Source organism: Dipodomys ordii, unplaced genomic scaffold, assembly GCF_000151885.1.
Source record: "Dipodomys ordii isolate 6190 unplaced genomic scaffold, Dord_2.0 Scaffold2, whole genome shotgun sequence".
Taxonomy (NCBI): Eukaryota; Metazoa; Chordata; class Mammalia; order Rodentia; family Heteromyidae; genus Dipodomys; species Dipodomys ordii.
The window spans coordinates 24,313,948-24,335,728 of NW_012267218.1; the positions used below are offsets into that span (position 1 = coordinate 24,313,948).

General features: G+C 42.6%; 1 protein-coding gene across 5 annotated transcripts in view; it reads right to left on the bottom strand.

Annotated features, from left to right (window-relative positions):
• The window catches only part of Psen1 (presenilin 1), a 55,907-nt gene that overhangs the window by 5,530 nt on the left and 28,596 nt on the right, over window positions 1-21,781 (bottom strand). For all 5 annotated transcript variants that reach the window (XM_013016900.1, XM_013016907.1, XM_013016878.1 and 2 more), the window contains 5 exons: window positions 15,034-15,101; window positions 10,834-11,054; window positions 3,908-4,006; window positions 2,653-2,739; window positions 893-1,066 (listed from right to left, as the gene is read on the bottom strand). In XM_013016900.1, coding sequence (XP_012872354.1) covers window positions 893-1,066; window positions 2,653-2,739; window positions 3,908-4,006; window positions 10,834-11,054; window positions 15,034-15,101 — 649 coding nt within the window. The remainder of the gene's footprint in view (window positions 1-892; window positions 1,067-2,652; window positions 2,740-3,907; window positions 4,007-10,833; window positions 11,055-15,033; window positions 15,102-21,781) is intronic.

A 21,781-nucleotide genomic window follows, 5' to 3' on the forward strand; every position in this document is an offset into this window, starting at 1 on the left:
AATGGAAAAAAAAACTGAAGACAGCTTAATTGGAAAATGAACTATAATCTTTTATTTAACAAATCACACCTTTTACATGAAGAGACTGACCCCAGGAGACTCTGCTAGTTGATAATGGTCTAACAAGTCTCAGGAGCTAAATTTGGTCTATCAAGTGGCTACATGACATAGACACTGAAAAATGCTTACATTTCTGCCAATATTCAATCTCTTTTCACTAAAATTAATGTTACTGAAGTTTGCCAACAAAAGCAATAACACTGAAAACTGTTAAGACATAAATCCATATAACAAAAAATAAGAAATATATTAATGTGCTTTGTTTTTTTTTCTTTTGTTGGGTGTTGGGCTTGAACGTGGGGCCTGGGTACTGTCCCTGAGCTCTTTTTGTTCAAGGCTAGCGCTCTACACTTTGAGCCAAAGCTCCATTTCCAATTTTCTGGTGGTTAATTGGAGATAAGAGTCTCACAGTTCCTGCCCGGTGGCTTTTAACTGTTATCCTCAGTTCTTGGCCTTAGTAGCTAGAATTACAGGCATGAGCCACTGGCACCTGGCTAATTTTTTTTGTTTTTAATGCACAAATGGTATAGCATTCCATCTTACTGGCATAAAAATGTAAAAAAATCTTCTATTTTATAAAATAAATGCCAGCAATCAAGTTGTAAGGGATATATATAAAAAACCTAAAGGGGAGAACTTGGTCTATTGGCAATTTTAACTATTTCTCACTAAAAGTTATAGTGTTGTTTAACATTGTATTAGTTATCTATCGTAATATTCATTTTATTCTTGCAGAGTTGATAAAGCCACTACCTAAAGGAACCTAAAGGAACCCAATAAAGCCTCTACTGAAAAGAACCCACGGCCTTGCAACGTAGGAAAATATACATACTCTCCTCTGGATCTTCACTGGTGAGGATGCTGCTGGAAAGCTCCTGGACGGCAGCCCGTGTCTCGGAGGTAGAGCGATGAGGCCCTAGATGACTATCCCTTTGGGCTTCCCACTCCTCACTGAAGCCGCCATCATCGTTCTCTGAACTCGTCTCCTGTGCCTCCCTTTCGGTGCCTTCAAGAAAAAGAGGAAATTATAGCTCTAATACCTAGAATGATTTCCTTATATCTTTAAGCAAATCAAGTGAAGAGAGTGACAACCAGAGGTCATGATGATTAGGGTGGCTGGCTCCTTTACCACAAACCAAGGCCATCGCATGTCTGCTGACTGCTTGCCCAGCTGCTACTTCCCCAGTATAAGTGGACAGCACAGCTCTGCTCTGCTTGGGCTTCCACCCCTCACCCATGACACTGGTCAAGCCAAGTCAGACATGATGGTTTCTCCATTCCTTTTCCCAAAGAAAGCCCTATGAGGGCTGCTACCTGGAACCAGCCAGTAGGTATTGAGCAAAGTCTGCTGGACTCTGAAATATTTTTCTCCTTCTTTCTACTTTCCAAAGAAGAAACCAATAGCCTCTGCCCCTGTATGTTACCTGCTCTGGATGTGATGCTTGTAACTGCATCCTTATGACCATGGGGAGCAGTGAGTCTCAGGATTAACCAGTCTTACGAATGCCTTCCCTTTCTGGGTGACTTCTTGTCCCACACCAAAGAACACATTTCTTCTATGTTTATGGCAACTGATTTGGGTTTGTAAATTCTTGTAGTTGAGTGGTACTCATCACTGGCTTTAGCAACTCAATCTGACTGAATATTAATAGTTCAAATCTTGAGAAACTTTCATACATTAAAAATATTAGAAATATATATGTATATAAATGAAGCTAACCATTTCCCCTCTTCTCTCTCCTCTCTATGGTAGGGATTGAACCCAGAACCTCATAAATGCTAGGCAAGTGCTCTACCACTGTACTCTACTCTTTTTTTAAAAATTTATTTTCTTTGTGTTAGTACTGGGGTTTGAACTTAGAGCCTCCTACTCCTCCTTAGCTTTTTTACTCAAGACTGGTTCTCAACCACATGAACCATGGTTCTTTCAGAGTTTTGCTGGTTTATTAGAGATAAGCCAGATTTCATCCTCCTGAGTAGGTAAGAGCATATAGCCACTGGCACTTTTTTTTTTCTTTTTTAACTACCTTTAAGTAGTTGTACTAAAGGGTTTCAGCTCAACATGTCAATTTATGTGCACCTCCTATATGTATGCATGTATGTGTTTGTGTGTATGTGTCTCTCTCTCTCTCTCTATATATATATATATATTTAATTGTGCCAGGTTAGCCTTGAATTCACAATTCTGCTTAGTATTTTGAGTGCTGGCATTATAGCATTGTGTTTAACACTATACTCAGCTGAGGGTCTCATCTTTCCATATTTGGAAAGATAGACAAGAGCTTAGATAAGAGATAAGACAGAGCTTAGATTTTTCTTATTGTTAAATCATAGCTAAATCCTATCTTCAACTGAACCTTTATACACTGGTATTATGTATCCAATGGCAGAAACTTAACCCAGGGTGCCCTGACTATGGGTTGTGTTTGGAGTCTCTGGGATCCTTAAATATCTATCTGTGTGTTTACTGGGGATTATCACAGCTCTTTTAGGAGATTCTCAAAAAAAAAAAAAATCTAAGAACAAAGAAAGAGGCTATAAAATGACAATGATCCTATAAAAGAAAGAAACTCCCAAATAAAAAGCACCTACTTTGTGTGTTGTATTTGGAGTTTTTGGGCACCCTCCTTTGGGCTTCTGGGTCTCCTTCAGCCATATTCACCAACCACACCATTGTAGCTATTGAGAAAGAAAATTCCAGATGAGCAGCAGAAGGCCCTTCTCTACAGAAATCACCAACCTCTGCAATGCTGCCTTTAGCATTTCTTTTTCTTTTTTTTTTTTGTTGATCGTGGGGCTTGAACTCTGGGGCTGGGCGCTGTCCCTCAGCTCTTCAGCTCAAGGCAAGCGCTCTACCACTTGAGCTACAGCGCCACTTCCGGTTTTCTGGTGGTTTTATTGGAGATAGGAGTCTCACAGTCTCTCCTGCCTGGGTTGGCTTTGAACCTCGATCCTCAGATCTCAGCCTCCTGAGTAGCTAGGATTACAGGCGTGAGCCACCAGCGTCCAGCAAGCATTTATTTTTCTATTGGGGTACTTGAACTCAGGGCTGGGCACTGCCCCTGAGCTCTTTTTGTTCAAGGCTAGGACTTTTATCACTTTGAGCCACAGTGCCACGCCCCGTTTTCCGGTGGTTAATTGGAGTTAAAAATAGTCTCATGGATTTTCCTACCTGGGCTGGCTCTGAACCGCAATCATCCTCAGATCTCAGCCTCCTGAGTAGCTAGAATCACAGACCTGAGCCACCAGTACGCCCAGCTTTTTTTTGTGTTGTTATTGCTGGTGGTGGGGCTTGAACTCAGGGCCTGGGCACTGTCACTGAGCTTTTGCACTCAAAACTAGCACTTTGAGCCACAGTGCCACTACCAAGACTGATTTTCTTTTATTTTTTGCCAGTATTGGGGTTTGAACTCAAGGGCTGGGTGCTGTCTCCAAGCTTCTTTTGCTTAAGCTAGTGCTCTACCACTTGAGCCATAGCACCACTTCCAGCCTTAAGCATTTGTAACAACCACAAATAAATACATATTCAAAACCACACAAGGAGGCTGGGAAGGTGGCTCAGTGGTAGAGTGTTTGCCTTGCATGCATGAGGCCCTGGGTTCCAGTCCTCAGCACCACATAAGCATAAAAGCCAGAAGTGGTGCTGTGGCACAAGTGGTAGAGTGCTAGCCTTGAGCTAAAGAGCTGAGGGACAGCGCCCAGGCCCAGAGCTCAGGCACCATGATGGAAACACAAAAAAAAACAAAACAAAACAAAAACCACACAAGATTCTCTTTGGCTTTAAATGATTAAAACATAATTCTGAAAAACTGAATGTACTAATTCAATACTATTCTGAAATACTTACAGGAGTAAATGAGAGCTGGAAAGAGTGTTTCATTTCTCTCCTGAGCTGTTTCAACCAGCATACGAAGTGGACCTTTTGGGCACAAAACAGCCACCAAATCTAGAAAGAGAAAAACAAAAAATGATATCGATAAGATGTATTATACTGGCTAAATGTTATTGAAGGATTAACTGAAGGAAAGGGATTCAGGATTTTTGCTTTTACAAAAAAAAGATGTTAAATGATTACAAAATAATGGGCAGGTGAACTGGTTGGAGAAAAAGCAACTTGAATCCTAAATAAAACATACATCTAGGGGCTGGGAAGATGGCTCAGTGGTAGAGTGCTCACCTTGTATGCCTGAGGCCCTGGGTTCGATTCCTCAGCACCACATAAACAAAAAGAAAAAGCTGGAAGTGGCACTGTGGCTCAAGTGGTAGAGCTCTAGCGTTGAGCTGAAGAGCTGAGGGACAGTGCCCAGGCCCAGAGTTCAGGCCCCATGACCGGACCCCAAAAAAATAAAAATAAATAAAATCTATTTACAATATTTAAAAGATAGCATTGCCAGGCCCTGGGGGCTCATGCCTATAATCCTAGCTACTCAGGAAACTAATATCTGAGGATCACGGTTGAAAGCCAGCCTGGGCAGGAAAGTCCATGAGACCCTTATTTCCAATTAACCACCTAAAAACTGGAAGTAGAACTGTGGCTCAAAGTGGCAAAGTGCTAGCTTTGAGCACAAAAGCTCAGGGATAGTGTTCAGGCCCTGAATTCAAGCTCTATGACTGACAAAAAAACAAACCAAGGTCCTGGGAAGGTGGCTCAGTGGTAGAGCGCTTGCCTTGCATGCATGAGGCCCTGGGTTCGATTCCTCAGCACCACATAAGCAAAAGGAAAAAAGCCAGAAGTGGCGCTGTGGCTCAAGTGGTAGAGCGCTAGCCTTGAGCTGAAGAGTTGAGGGACAGCGCCCAGGCCCAGAGTTCAGGCCCCACGACCGGACCCCCCCCAAAAACAAACAAACAAGGGGCTGAAGGGGCTGGGAAGGTGGCTCATTGGTATAGTGCTTGCCTTGCATGCATAAGGCTCTGGGTTCGATTCCTCAGTACCACATAAGCAGAAAAAAGCCAGAAGTGGCGCTGTGGCCCAAGTGGTAGAGTGCTAGCCTTGAGCTGAAGAGCTAAGGGACAATGCTCAGGCCCAGAGTATAGCCTCCTTGACTGACCAAAAATACCCCCCAAAACCAAAAACTAGTATTTTGGGCACCCTTCTTTGGGCTTCTGGGTCTCTTTTGGCCATATTCATCAACCACACCATTGTAGCTATCGAGAACAACAAAATTCCAGATGAGCAGCAGAAACACAGAAGGAACTGCACAAGTGAACAGTAGGCCCTTACTGCTCTATAGAAATCACTGACTTGGGGCTGGGAAGGTGGCTCAGTGGTAGAGCGCCTGCCTTGCATGCTCGAGTCCCTGGGTTCGATTCCTCAGCACCACATAAGAAAAAAAGAAAAAAGCTGGAAGTGGCGCTGTGGCTCAAGTGGTAGAGTGCTAGCCTTGAGCTGAAGAGCTGAGGGACAGCGCCCAAGCCCAGAGTTCAGGCCCCCCTACCGGACCAAAAAGAAAAAAGAAAAAGGAATCACTGACTTCTGCAATGCTGCCTTAAGCATTTTTTTTTTCTTCTGTTGGCTGTGGGGCTTGAACTCAGCATCTGGACGCCAACCAGGGTGCTGATGGTCTGTATATACAAAAGATTTCTGCAAATTGATTTATTGCTATTTGTGAAGTCTATAGTGCATCTTCAGTGGGCTCTAGGAATAATTCTTCTTAGTTTGAAGAAAAGAGGCAGAGATAAATATTATAGAGAGGCTGTAACTATGATGAATAAGTCTACCTAAAAGCTACAACAGAAGCTTAAACCCAAATGCTCAACTCCTTGAAAAATGGTCAGAAAAGCTCCATCTATTATTTATTTATTTATTATGCTAGTACTAGGGTTTGAACTCAAGGTCTGGGCACTCCTTTAGCTTTTTCACTCAAGGCTGATATTCTACCACTTGAATCACACTTTAACTTCTGACTTTTTGATAGTTAATTGGAGATAAACACTCTCACAGAATTTTCTACCTGGGTTGGTTTTGAACAATGATCCGTGGATTGCTCGCCTCCTGAACTGTTAGGAATATAGATGTGCGCACCCCATGCTTGCCTCATCACTTCTTTTTCAAAACAACATAGGTCTAGGAAGTGGAATTCAGTGGTATAGCCCTTGACTACCATGTGCCACAAGGAAAGTATATATCTCGAGGGCACTTGAAGTAAGAAACAAAATGAACAATGCAAAATGAGTAACTTTTAGCATGATAAAGTCAGCATTTGTTTCCAGTCAAATAAAAGTACTTCACAAAGATGGAACATGTGGTGCTAGAGACTTAAAAAAAAAAAAAGCAACTCAGAGAAGAAGCAATATGCCTAAGTTATTTCTAGTTCTACCACCATTTCCTTCTATGAATTACAATTTTCCTTATATCTTTTATTTTTTCGGCGGGGTGGGGGGGTCCGGTCATGGGGCCTGAACTCTGGGCCTGGGTGCTGTCCCTCAGCTCTTCAGCTCAAGGCTAGCGTTCTACCACTTGAGCCACAGCGCAATTCCGGCTTTTTTCTGTTTGCTTATGTGGTGCTGAGGAATCAAACCCAGGGCCTCATGCATGCAAGGCAAGCGCTCTACCACTTCCCAACCCCTCCTTACATCTTCTTTAACAAAAATTCAAAGTATGGAAATAGAAAAAAATTCTAAGCACATAATGCTAAATTTGTATATGAAGACTCAATAGCTTATACTGATTCCTATTTAGATGCATTTAAGTATAAAAATTATGCCTACGACTAGTCACATTTCTGTGTAATAATAGCAGTAAAAAGAACACACAGACATATAATCCCACCACTTCAATTTATATTTGTTTGAATGAAAAGAGGGAAATTTGAGGGTTGGGTGTGGTGGCACTCATCTACAATCTCAGCTACATATGTAGGAAATGGGAGTAGGATTGTGACCCAAGGTTAGCCCTGTCAAAAACATGAGATCCTATCAGAAAATAAACTAAAAGCTAGGTGCTGGGGGTTCACGCTGTAATCCTATCACAGTGTGAGAGATTCTATCTTTAATTAAGCATTAAAAACCCAGACTGGAGGCATAGCTTAAGTGGCAGAATACCTGCTGAGAGCAAAAAAAGCATTGAGGCCTTGAATTTAAAGTTTAAAACTTAAGGGCGTGAGCAAGCACACGTGCACGCTCATGCACTCACGCGCACAAACACACATTCACGGAAGAGCTTGAGAGTATGGCTCAGTGGTAGAATGACTGCTTGGCAAATGTCAGGCCCTGAATTGAAAACCCAATACCACCAAACAAAACAAGGGGTAGAGATTTGCTTTAATCTGAACTAATGAGATTTTCAGCTTGTTTGAAGTTGCCACATCCTGTAACTATTTTGGTTTTTATGACACACTTCCTCTTATAGAATTTTAAAATGAAAAAATTCAAGTTATTTTTAGAGTAATTAAAGTGAATGAAAATTAAGAAGGGTTGATGGAGGAATTCAGATTTTATATCAAACTACAATGAGCTTATTTGAGTAATTTAGCTATGTAAACTGCAAGTGTCTTAACAAAAATAAGCAATAACTACTTTATTTCACAGGATTTTTTTTTTTTTTACTAGTCCTGGGGCTTGAACTCAGTGCCTGGGCACTGTCCATGAGCTTCTTTTGCTCAAGACTAGCACTCTACCACTTGAGCCACAGCACCACTTCTGCCTTTTTCTGTGTATGTGGTACTGAGGAATTGAACCTAGGGCTTCATGCATGCTAGGCAAGTGCTGTACCACTAAGCCACAGTCCCAGACCAGGATTTTATATTTCAAAAGATAGCTAACTTTTATAATTTCCTATTTGCAACAACCGATACTTCAGGTTTAAAGAAACAAAGGTCACGAAGAAAGTAAGTGAAGAGTCTGGGTTTCAAGCCTTCCATCTTCAGAGCTCTGTGTGCAGATGTGTATGTCTGGATCAAAAGCATTCTATCTTCAAGAGAAGGGGAGAGGGAGTCTGAGTGAGTGTGTGTTTTGCTGAGGAATGAAACCAGGGCCTCATGAATGTTATACAAGAGCTCTGCCTATATCTCCAGCTCAAGTTTTTAAGATGGGATCTTGTTATGTTATGAAGGCTCACCTTGATCTCATAGCTCAAATGATCTTCCTGCTTTAGGCTGAGCAGATGGGACTGTAGGCATATACCACCATGCCTGGCACAGAACTGTCATTGAACTGAACCAACTCTATTCTATTTCCCTAGGCTTTTTGTCAATCAAATGGAGATGGCAAGGTCTCCCACTGTGGGTCACACACCCTTCAGTAAGTATCTGAAAAGTGGTAAGCCACCATGGTCTTTACGAGGTAAAGGCCACTGACTGACCTAAAAATGAATGTACTTCTAGCAATAGCTCCTTGGCTACTCATGGATGGCATATGTTCTGACTTCAGGACCTACACACTCGTTGCTAAAGAACTTGAACCTGGACTGGGAAGGTGGCTCATTGGTAGAGTGCTTGCCTTGCATGCATAAGGCCCTGGGTTTGATTCCTCAGCACCACATAAGCAAAAAGAAAAAAGCTGGAAGTGGTGCTGTGGCTCAAGTGGTAGAGCGTTAGCCTTGAGCTGAAGAGCTGAGGGACAGTGCCCAGGCCCCACTACCAGACCCCCCCCCAAAAAAAACTAAATTTACTTGAAAATGTGAGGTTCAAGTTCTTTTTTTTTTCAATTGGGAGCCTTTTTTAATTGGGGACTTCCAATTTCACTTTGAATAAATAGTAATTGTGCCCATTTTACAGATACAAACCTGATGCTCAGAACTCTTTTACTTTTTTTTTTTTGAGAATAATAAGACCTTAATTCTTGGGCTTCTGCTTCCAGAATGCTAAAATAATAGGTATTTCCCACAGTGCCTGGCACATACGTACATACGTACGTGTGTGTGTGTGTGTGTGTGTTTGAACTCAGAGTTACTACCTGTGCCATACTCCCAGTCCTGGCAAGTTTAACGTGTGTGCGTGCGTGCGTGCGCGCGCGCGCGTGCGTGCGTGTGTGTGTATGTGTGTGTATACTCAGGGTTACTACCTGTGCCATACGCCCAGTCCTGGCAAGTTTAATTTTTAAATGAATAATTCTGCTCAAGTTGCTTTAAAATAAAAAGGTGACCTGACTTGATTTTAGAAATGAATTCAATCTTTTGAGACTACGGGTCTGGGAAGGCAATGGTCTGCCCTGCTGAGGACACCAATTTGCTGTCTTTGGTGTATTTTCAACTCCTCCCAGCCTCTGAGCCTCAATAAAGTAGCTTGATCCCCCTCCCCACCGTATACACACACACAATATGAATTCATTAGCTGGAGGCTGGTGGCTCCTATTATAATCCTAGCTACTAAGGAGGCTGAGATCTGGGAACTATAGTTCAAAGCCAGTCTGGGCAGAAAAGTCTATGAGACTCTTTTTTTTTTGGTCCGGTCGTGGGGCCTGAACTCTGGGCCTGGGTGCTTGCTGTCCCTTAGCTCTTCAGTTCAAGGCTAGCGCTCTACCACTTGAGCCACAGCGCCACGTCCGGCTTTTTTCTTTTTGCTTATGTGGTGCTGAGGAATCGAACCCAGAGCCTTGAGCATGCAAGGCAAGTGCTCTACCACTGAGCCACTTTCCCAGCCCTCTATGAGACTCTTATCTCTAATCAACTACCAAAAAGACTGAAGTAGAGCTATAGCTTAAGTGACAAGAGCACCAACCTTGAACAAAAAACTCAGGGACAAGTGTCCAGGCCCTGAGTTCAGCCTCAGGATTGGCACACACACACACAAAAACTGAATCAGATATTTTGTGTCACAAACTCTACTAGTGCTTTTCAACATATATTCAATTCTATCAATCCTTATAACTCCATAGCTTTGTTACCTATTTACAAATGTGGAAACTAAACACACAGTATCTCAATTCTATAATTCCAGCTACTAATGAGGTAGAGATCAGAGGGGTTGTGGTTGGAGGCCAGCATGGGCAAACAGTTATTAAAACTTCATTTTAACCAATGAGCCTGTTGTGGTAGTGTGCTGATGATCTCATCTATACAGGAAACACAGGCTAGAGAATTATAGTCTGATGCCACCCAGGCAATAATGCAAGATTGTATAAAAAAAAATAAGAATACACAAAGCAAAAAAAGGATTAGAAGCATGGGTCTAGTAGTAGAGCCCATGTCTAGCAAGTTCAAGGCCCTCAGTTCAAACTCCAGTACCATCAAAGAACAAAAACAAAACAAAACCCTACAAATGAGGAAATTGAAGGCCAAAAGGCTAGAGTTACTTCCCTAAAACTCACAAATAGCTGATGACAAAGAATTTTTGTTGTGTATTTTATTTATTTATTTTTTGGTAGTGCTTGGGATCAAACCCAGGGCCTCACAAATGCTAAGAGATGGATGCTGAATCTAAATCTTGAGGCAGAAGTCCAAAGCATTAATTAAACATTTTAAAAGACCTCAACCGCCAGGCACCAGTAGCTTGCGCCTGTAATCCTAGGTACTTAGGAGGCTGAGATCTGAGGATCAAGGTTCAAAGCCAGCCTGGGCAGGAAAGTCCATGAGACTCTTACCTCCAATAAACCACTAGAAAACCAGGAGTGGCACTGTGGTTCAAGCAGTAGAGCCCTCGCCTTAAGCAGAAGAGAGCAGGGACAGTGCCCAAGCCCAGAGTTCAAGCCCCACGACTGACAGAAAAAAAAGAAAAAAAAAAAAAGACCTCAACCTCAGGGTTCAGGCTACTGGAGAGAAACACACAAAAGTCTTCCCTAAGTGAGGAGAAGTGAGGAGGAGGCACTTTGGTGATGGCCAGGGGTGTTGGGTTTTACCATATACTGAGATCACAGCCAAGATAAGCCACGCAGTCCACTCAGGTAGGTACTTGATGAACACCAGGGCCATGAGGGCACTGATCATGATGAGATAGGCCTGCTGTAGTCGCAGTGGACCTTTCCAATGAATGGAAATCATTCCCACCACACCAAAATTCCAGATCAGGAGCGCAACTGTGATATAGTCCACTGCCACATTGTAGGTCTTAAACACTTCCCTGAAAGGAAGGAAGGAAAGGGAAAATGAATGTGAGTGATTACAACTCTGCTTCTACCCTCTTACACAGCCCCAGGCCCTCCATGAACTGCCCCATTTGCCCCCATGTGCAGCTTCAACATGAAACTGTATCATTCATGTAAATAAGAAACCAGTATCATAGGCCACAACTACAAAAATAAGAACAAAAACTTAAAGTGATATCATTCTCATCCAACAGATTTAAAAATCTATCTATCTATCTATCTATCTATCTATCTATCTATCTATCTATCTATCTATCTATCTATCTATCTATCTATCTATCTATCAGTCATGGAGCTTGAACTCTGGACCTGGATGCTGTTTCTGAGCTCTTCAGTTCAAGGCTAGCACTCTACCACTTGAGCCACAGTGCCACTTCCAGCCTTTTCTGTGTATGTGGTACTGAGGAATCAAACCTAGGGTTTCATGCTAGGCAACCACTCTACCACTGGGCAACATTCCCAGCCCCCAGAAAAAATATTTTTATATACACACACATATGCACACACAATCATGTTGCTTGAAAATCACAATCCTATTTATGGGAAATAGTGTATAAGGGGGAGGTAGCTGGGTGCTGGTGCTCATACCTGTAATCCTAGCTACTCAGAAGGCTGAGATTTGAGGATTGTGGTTTAAAGCCAGCCTGGGCAGGAAAGTCCGTGAGACTCTTAACTCCAATAAACCACTAGAAAACCAGAAGTGGCACTGTGGCTCAAGTGGTAGAACGCTCGCGCCTTGAGCTGAAGAGCACAGAGTGAGTGCTCATACCTAGAGTTCAAGCTCCACAACAACAAAAAAAGAAAAGTAAAAAAAGAAGGGGGAAGTGGTGGGTACTGGTGACATGTCTATAAGCTTAGCTACTCAGGAGACTGAGATCTGAGGATCAAAGCTACTCTGAGCAGGAAATTCCATGATTTTCCCCTCAGTCCTGCGACTTGAACTCAAGGCCTGGGCATTGTCCCTGAGACTCTTTGTGCTCAAGACTAGCATTTTACCACTTGAGCTACAGCACCACTTCTGGCTTCTTCTGAGTAGTTTATTGGAGATAAGGTTTCATGGACTTTGTCTGTTGTGGGGCTTGAACTCTGTGCCTGGGTGCTGTCACTGAACTCTTCAGTTCAAGGCTAGAACTCTACCATTTGAGCCACAGCGCCACTTCTGGTTTTCTAGTAGTTAACTGAAGACAAGAGTCTCACAGGGACATTCATGTCAGGCTGGCTTTAAACCTCAATCCTCAGATCTCAGCCTCCTGATTAGCTAGGATTACAGGCATGAGTCACCAGCACCTGGCTTTTTTTTTTTTTAAGTGCCAGTAACAGAGCCTGAACTCTTGGACTTGACCCTGTTGTCTTTTTCACTGACGGCTGATGCTCTGCCATTTGATCCATACCTCCACTTCTGGCTTTTTGCTGGTTAGATGGAGATAAGAGTTGCCATGGACTTTTCTGCTAAGGCTGGTTTCAAACTTTGGTCCTCAGATCTCAACCTTTTGAGTATCTAGTCTTACAGGTTTGAGCCTCCAGCACCCAAATTGCTTAGCTCTGTGTGTATGTGTGTGTGTGGTGTGTGTGCGTGCGTGTATGATTGGTTGGCATTTGAATTCTGCCTTATGCTTGCTAGGCAATTGTACTACCACTTGATGCATGAGCCAGACATTTCTTTGTTTTTCAGATAAGGCTTGCACTTTTGCTAGGGCTGGTATCACTTTGCCATCCTCCTATCTCTGCCTCTCAAATAGATGGGATTATAAGAGTGTGCCCCTCAGGGCTGAGAAGGTGGCTTAGTGGTAGAGTGCTTGCCTTGCATGCATGAGGCCCTGGGTTCGATTCCTCAGCACCACATAAGCAGAAAAAGCTGGAAGTGGCAGTGTGGCTCAAGTGGTAGGGTGCTAGCCTTGAGCTGAAAAGCTGAGGGACAGCGTCCAGGCCCAGAGTTCAGGCCCCACAACTGACCGAAAAAAAAAAAGAAAAGTGTGCCACAACCTGAATTGTTTAGCACTTCTCCAGTGCACATTAATAAGCTGTATTATACAACTACGGAGTATGCTGTGGGTAGTTGAAGAAAAAGAAAATATTTAAACACAAACCGAGTTATAAGGACTCAAGAAGATAATTCTTCCCCCACTTTGAAATTCCAAATTAAATGGTGAAATTTAATTAGTCAAATTTAATTATGTTGCGACATGTATTAAGCATTTAGAAATCCCAGCACTCAAAGCAAAACAAAATGAAACATCAATCTTCCTTTTTTTTTTGGGGGGGGTTCCCCAGTCCTGGGGCTTGAACTCTGGAATTAGGCACTGTCCCTGGGCTCCTTTTACTCAAGGCTAGCGTCCTACCACTTGAGCCACACTGCCACTGCTTGAGCCACAATGCCATTTCCAGCTTTTTCTGTGATTAACTGGAGATAAGAGTCTCATGGAGTTTCCTGCCTGGGCTGGCTTCAAACCCTGATCCTCAGATCTCAGCCTCCTGAGTAGTTAGGATTACAGGCATGAGCCACTGGCGCCTGGCTAAACTCTAATCTTTAGCTAGCTAATACATGAATTAGATTCACAAGATACAATGAAAAGTGAGTTTCCCTTCCCACTTTGTCTGTTTCCTTCTCTAGAGGAATGCATTCCTCTGCATCCTCTTCATCTGTATCCTTCCAGAGCACCTATGTCAATACTTTTTATTAGACACAGGCCTTTTTGCTCACAGCTGTCACTTAACCCTTGAGCCACACCATACTTCTAGCACTTTTTGATCCTTGTATGTGTTTGCATGGGCTGGCTTTGAATCTGGATCTTCAAATCTTAGCCTTCTGAGTAGGTAGCATTTTAGACATGAGCCACTAGAGCTTAGCTTGTGTCTACTGTCCTAAATGCCAGGCTAAAGCTAGAATTTTTTGGAACTTACATATGCCTTATCCTCCTTTACAGGGAAAACTTTTATATGTGATTTAATTTTTTCTTGAATTTTATTCTGCTTTAGCCTAAAAATCTTGCTTAATATTGTAAGGTGCAATGCAGGTACATCATGCTGCCAGTTGTTACTAGGACAACAAATGCTCCAGAGCCAGTGGCCAGAGTCACTTAAGAGGAAAAGAAAACTGATTAAAACAAGAAAATTTGGGGCTGGGAAGGTGGCTCAGTGGCCTTGCATGCATGAGGCCTGGGTTTTCCTCAGCACCACATAAGCAGAAAAAGCTGGAAGTAGAGGTGTGTCTCAAGTGATAGAGCGCTCGCCTTGAGCTGAAGAGCTGAGGGACAGTGCCCAGACCCAGAGTTCAAGCCCCATGACCAACCCCCCTCCAAAACAAAAAAAAGAAAAGCTTAAAAATTATTCATATTTATATATTCTTCCCCCCCTCCATCCCCAGTACTGGGGCTTGAACTCAGGGCCTGAGCACTGTCCTTGAGCTTATTTTGCTCAAGGATAGTACTCTACCAGTTGAGCCACAGTGCCACTTCTGGTTTTTCTGCTTATGTGGTACTAAGGACTTGAACCCTAGTCTTCATGCATGCAAGGCAAGCACTCTACCACTAAGCCACATTCCCAGCCCTATTTATGTACATTCTTGAAATCCTTTTTTAACATTGATTCACAGATTTTAATTTGTATGATATAGTCAGGCTTAAAATTATTTGTGGTTATGAATTCTTGTACTTCTGCTTATTAAAAGCAATGAACAAGAAAATAATGTTTCTATCAATAATACTGACTCATTTTTATTATATCAAGTATGACACATGTGTGGAAATAATTATAACATAAGAGTGACTCATCATTGAGGTACATGGCTTTGAGTAATGAGACCTGGCTGGGCACTGGTGGCTCACACCTGTAAACCTAGCTACTCAGGAGGCTGAGATCTGAGGACTGCAGTTCAAAGTCAGCTTGGGCAGGAAAGTCTGTGAGACTCTTACCCTGTAGTGTCTGAAAAGAAAAACAAAAGTGTTTATTACTTACCCCAGGTAAATGAACGAAAAAAAGAACAGCAACAACAGAGATGAAACAATCAGCCAGGCATGGATGACCTAGAAACGAAAGCATTTCAATATCATTCAAAGATCCCATAGTTCTTTAAACAGTGGGCATTTCTTACTTCAAAAACAGCAACTGCTAGGTGCCAGTGACTCATGCCTATAATCCTATCTACTCAGGAGGCTGAGATCTGAGGATTACAGTTTGAAGCCAATAAACGCAGTTATATCTCTGAGACTCTTATCTCCAATTAATTACCAAAAAAACTGAAGTAGAGCTCAAGTAGTAGAACACTAGCCTTGAGTCTACAAGCTCAGAGACAGTGCCCAGGACCTGAGTTCAAGCCCCCAAACAAGCAATCTTACATGGATGGGGGAACTGTGCCAAAGACTAAAAGCAGGTTCTGTTGCATGCTAAGAAAGCACTCTACTAGTGAGTTATACCCCCTACCCATATTTTGCTTTTTTTTTTCTTGTCAGTTATGGGGCCTGAATTCTGAGCCTGGGGGCTGTCCCTCAGCTCTTCAGCTCAAGGCTAGTGCTCTACCACTTTGAGCCAAAGTGCCATTTCCTGTTTTCTGGTGGTTTACTCAAGATAAGAGTCTCAAGGACTTCCCTGCCCAGGCTAGCTTTGAACCAATCTCAACCTCCTGAGTAGTTAAGATTAGAGGTGTGAGCCACCCGCACCTGGCATATTTTGCTTTTGTGTGTGCGTGTGCCAGTCCTGGAGTTTGAACTCTTGACTTGGGTACTATCCCTGAGCTTTTATGTTCAGGGCTTACACTCTAACATTTGAGCCGTTAGCTCCACCATTTTTTGAAGCTTAATTGGAGGTGAGTCTCATGGACTTTCCTACCTGGCCCAGTTTTGAACTATGATCCTCAGATCTCAGTTTCCAGAGCATTTAGGATTTATAGGGATGCGCCACCAGCACCTAGCTTATATATACTTTTTTGGGGGTTGGTCCTGGGGCTTGAACTCAGATCTCAGCCTCCTGAGTAGCTAGGATTACAGGCGTGAGCCATGGGCACCCAGCTTAGATGTGTTTTTTAAAAATAAAAATATACATTCTTAAATTACTAAAGGGCTGGGAAGGTGGCTCCGTGGTAGAGCGCTTGTCTTGCATGCGTGAGGCCCTGGGTTTGATTCCTCAGCACCATATAAGAAAAAAGAAAAAAGCCGAAGTGGCGCTGTGGCTCAAGTGGTAGAGCACAAGCCTTGAGCTGAAGAGCTGAGGGATAGTGCGCAGGCCCAGAATTCAGGCCCCACGACTGGACCCCCCCAAAAAAAATTATTAAGAGAACTTAGAGGTGACACTTAATCTTTAAATTAGCAATATTTGGGGGCTGGGAATGTGGCTTAGTGGTAGAGTGCTTGCCTAGCATGCATGAAGCCCTGGGTTCAATTCCTCAGTACCACATATTCATAAAAGGCCAGAAGTGATACTGTTGCTCAAGTGGTAGAGTGCTAGCCTTGAGAGCAAAAGAAGTTCAGAGACAGTGCTCAGGCTCTGAGGAGTTCAAGCCCCAGGACTGGCAAAAAAAAAAAAAAAAAAGAGCAATAAAGGAATTTATAGCATTTCTGCAATAAATAAGAATGTGTTTTCCAGTTATGATGATTAAGTAATACCCTACCTTTTCTAGGAAATATGGTGATAAACAGACTCTTCTTATCTAGCAAATCCCTAGTTAGCTTCCCTGTGCTAAAGTTGTGAAACAGAGAGCCCTGTTTCAGTACCCAACAATAAGAACTTCTCTATCCCTGAACTTATCCAGGCCAGAAATCAGATGAAGTTAATAAGTTCTAGTTCTATCTGTAATAAATGATGTGAAATAATTAAGGAACTTTTTAGTTTCTACCTGTGTATGGTTTGTTGTTTTAAGCTTCTTGTGCTCCTTGTAGACACTGCACAATCAAACACTGCTATGAGAAATCCTCAGGGTTTATTACCAAGCAGGTCCTGGCAAGCTTCTTAATCTCTGGCTCAAAAGCTGCTGGTACTTTATACTGCAAGTCAATGTCAACAACTTTTTTCTATACAACTAGTTATGCTTGCTAAGACTTGAACATTAAAATACAAAACAATCAAATGAACAGGTATGGAAGTCTGGCTGGATACATTTTAGACTATCTCAAATTTGCCCTAACTAAAAGGTACATAGGGATAGATCCAAAATATATTAAGATAGGTTCTAGATATGATGGAGTAGGCACATTTCACTGTCTGTCTACCGAATGTAGTTACAAAACCAGGCTGGAGGCATAGACATGAAGGCATGCTGCAGCTGGCTGAAAACTGAAAAGAAGAAAGGCAGGAGGGCTGGGAAGCTGCAAGTGCTACCACATGAAAATGAGTTCACCACACAGCTCCCTCCATTCCACCCTTCTCCACCAGAGAGGGCATTAGCAAGACAAAGACTCTCTAGAAGTCTGGTTCTGGTCTCAGAGGCAGAAATGGGTTTCCTAATACCAACAGAGCTGTGGACAGACTGGCCCCACAAATACTGTTCTCCTGGGCCCAAGCCCAGACCCAAACAATTCTGGATGGCAGCAATGAAGCTGAGCAGGAGACTAACATTCAGGGAAAGAGGAACTTTCCTCTATGGTCAGAGGAGCACAGCCCTCCCCCCCCCCCCCCCCAGAGTGGCACATATGGCCCTTGATTTATTTCACTCTCGGACCTCCCACTAGGAAAAGCCCAGCTTTCTGCATGGAGGAATGGAATAAAGAAGCCTGTAGAGCCAAGTGCCAGTGGCTAACTGTAATCCTAATTATTTATTCAAGAGCCTGAGATCTAAGGATCATGGTTCCAGCCTGGGCAGGACAGTCTGTGAAAATCTTATCTCCACTAAACTACCAATAAAGCTGGAAGCAGAGCTGTGCCCACTAGCTTTGAGAGAGAACAACAACCTTTTAAAGTTGTTCATGAGCCTGTGGGTCCATCTGAAGGTGTGCATGCAAAGATATAAATATGCCTCTCAGATCAGTCAGACTATGGTAATGAAATTTCAAGTAGATCATCACCTACATCCTACACTGGTGACTGGGCAGCACAGATGTAGGCTAGAGAAACAATGCAAAGATTTAGAAAACTGAACTGGCATTGTAACTACAATAAAGAGCACTGAGTGAAACTTGTGGCCTAACTCAACCACATCAACTGCCAACAAAACAAAAAATAATGTTTTCCTTGTGGTTTAAACTAACAGAGCTGCAACGTAATATTAAAATACCAATATACAATATAAATTACTTGGCATACAGTATCAAGGGAAAAAAAATTCAATTTGAGTGGGAAAAAAACAGGAATGCCAAGGTGACACAGACATTTGATGTTCTACATCTTTTCATTCTTTTTTTTTGTGTGTGTGGCAGTACTGGGGTTTAAACTGAGAACCTTGTGTTCTCACTTGCTTTGGCTTTTTTGCTCACAGCTGGCACTCTACCAGTTGAGACACACCTCTACTTCCAGTTTTCCTGGTTAATTAGAGGAAAGAAACTCTTGGTTTTGTCTGCCTGGACTGGCTCCAAACCTAAATCCTCAGCTCTCATCCTCCTAAGTAGCTATGAGTAGCTGCTGCCAGTCTTCTAAGTCTGTTCTTTTCTTTGTCAGTATCGGAGTTTGAACTCAGGGACCTATGCTTGCTAAACAGATTAATTATACCACTTGAGCCACTTCACCAGTCCCTGTTTTGTGAAGGTTATTTTTAAGACTGGGTCTTGCTCTGTGCTGAGGCTGATCTGAGCTATGATTTTCCTACTTGTGCTTCACTTTGTTGCTAGGATGACAGGCATGTAACCACTGTTTCCAGCCATAAACGTTTATGCCTGAACTGGCCTTGAACTTTGATCCACCAATCTCCATCTTGCAAGTAGCTAGGATTATAAACTTGGGCCACCACACCCAGATCAAATCCTTAAAGTGGATATTGGATTATAAAAATACCTTAAGAAGCTGGGCCTGGTGGCTCACGCCTGTAATCCTAGCTACTCAGGAGGCTGAGATCTGAGGATCATGGTTCAAAGCCAGCCTAGGAAGGAAAGCCTGTGAGACTTATTTCCAATTCAACACCAGAAAACTGGAAGTGGCACTCTGGCTCAAGTGGTAAAGCACTATCCTTGAGCGGAAGAGCTGAGGGACAGCACCCAGGCCTAGAGTTCAAGCCCCACAACCGACAAAAAAAAAATATATATATATAGTAACAGGTAGGTGTGTAGGTGTGGTAGCGTACACTTGTAATCCTAGCATGTGGGGGTCAGCAGGAGGATCATAAGCCTGAGGCCAGTCTTGACTACATAGACTCTATTTAAAAAAAAAAAAAGAGAGAGAAACCGCAAAACTCCCTGGATAGGCTCAGAAATGGTATGTAAATGACAAGGAAAAAGTGTGAAAGAAACAACAGTGAGAAAGAATAGGAAATGAATACACACAAAACACACACTTATAATCCTAGCTACTCAGGAGGCTGAGATCTGAGTATCACAGTTCAAAGTCAGCCTGGGCAGGAAAGTCCATAAGACTCCAATTAACCACCAGAAAACAGGAAGTGGCACTGTGGCTCAAAGTAGAGTGCTAGCCTTGAGTGCAAAAGTTTAGGGGCAGCACCCAGGCTCCACAACCAGAAAAAAACTAATAAATTAGAAGGAACAGTATCAAAATCACCTGAGGTGGAAAGAAAAGTCAAAATAATAGAGATAGACAGGAGGTACCTATCTATAGAAAACCATAGTTTAATATACTTCTACTTTTGGTCTTGAAAGGTTTACTAGATACAAATAAAAGGCAAATAAGAAGTGCTATTAATAAGCCATTAACAGTGACTGCATGTGAGAATACAGTTGCATTGTGAGAGTACAGTTTAACAATGACTATATCCTACTCATCAATTAAAGAGTAAGACCCCTGAGTTTGTTTTTGTGGCGTTTGAAAGGGAAAAGGCAAAGCTGAGGCAGTGAGCTAAGAATCAAGCTGTGGAAATCATGTAGAAAGAACAGGCTCTGAACTGAACAGGAGGAATAAGCAAAAATTGCAGATTAACTAGCTATGGGTATTATAGAAGATAACCCATGATAATTATTGCCAAATTAAAAGCTACAAGGCCTTAGCACAGCAGACCACAGGATAATAGGATGGTAGAAAATGCAATTATATTTCTGTGCTAGAAGATATCTGAGAAGAACTCATATATACCAAGAAACAACAACAACAATAAGCCTATAAAGCAGATTCTGGGCTAAAATACTGAATTAAAAGTGGCATTTTAGGATACAGTCTTAAGTAATGAGATAAAATATAATTTTTAAGAAGCAATGAGATGTAAAAGTGTAAGGTCTGGGCCTGAGGACTGGTGAGCTTTAAGAGAAACTGCAAAGGCCTGAGGGAGAAAAGCAAGTCAATCAGAAGAGGATGACCAATACACCACCATAATTAAGTTCCAAGTTGGACAGATATGACTAAGGAAAAACTGGGAACACACATGAGCTGTTTCCACTGAGGCCCAAAAAGAGAAAGCGCATTTCAGAGAACTGAAAAATGAATTCAAGCTGGGCACTGGTGGCTCACACTTGTAATCCTAGCTATTCACAAGGCTGAGATCTGAGGATCATGGTTCAAAGCCAGCCCGGGCAGGAAATTCTGTGAGAATCATCTCCAATAAACCACTCAGAAAACTGGAAGTGTCGCTGTGGCTCAAGTGGTAGAGTGCTAGCTTTGAGCTGAAGAGATAAGGGACAGTGTTCAGGCCCAGAGTTCAAGCCCCACAACCGACAAAAACAAAACAAAACAAAATGAATTCGAGAAGAATTCTAAGAAATGAATGTGTGTCCATCCAGACCAGACTCTGGGCTCAAGTCCCCATACTGACCCACTGGTTTCTGACCTACACCAACTATATAACCATTGCCTTTGCCTTTGCCCTTGCTCTACTTATAGAACTAGGATAGCAGCAGGACATAAAGCTAGTAAGAAAATTAAGTGAGGTCAGGCACTGTACCTCACACCTGTTAATTCCAGCTACTCAGGAAGTAGAGACCAGGAGGGTCATATCTCCAAGCTAGCCCAAACAAAAAATTAGTAAGACTTCTATCAGTGAGGTTGCCCCAAGTACAGGAGGGGGAGCTAGTCTTAGGTTAGCCCTGGGAACCTCAGAATATGACCTAAAGGAAAAAGAGCTAGAGGGGTGGGGTGAAGTGGCTAACACCATAATCCTAGCTACCAGGAAAGCTGAGATTGGGAGGATCAAGGTTCTAGTTTCTTCTCACACAAAATACTTTGCAAGACTCCACCTAAACAGAAAAAGATGGTGGTACATTCCAGTCACGCCAGCTATTGTAGGAAGCATAAAATAGAGGAGGTTCATGGTCCAGATGTAGGTTCCAGACAAAAACTGAGATCCTGTCTGAAAATAACCAGTACAAAAAATGGGCTAGGGGCATGGCTCAGCAGTAGGCAGCCTGCTTAGCAAGTACAAGACTCTGAATTCAAATTCTAATATATACATATAAAGAAAGAGAGAGAAATGGAGGTATGGTGAGGCTTGAGTAATACAGTGCTAGTCTAGCATCCACAAGGCCAAGTTCAAACTCTAATACTAGGGGGAAAAAATAAAAACAAAAAAACCATACTATATCCTTTTTTTTTTTTGGGGGTCCAGTCGTGGGGCCTGAACTCTGGGCCTGGGCGCTGTCCCTCAGCTCTTCAGCTCAAGGCTAGCACTCTACCACTTGAGCCACAG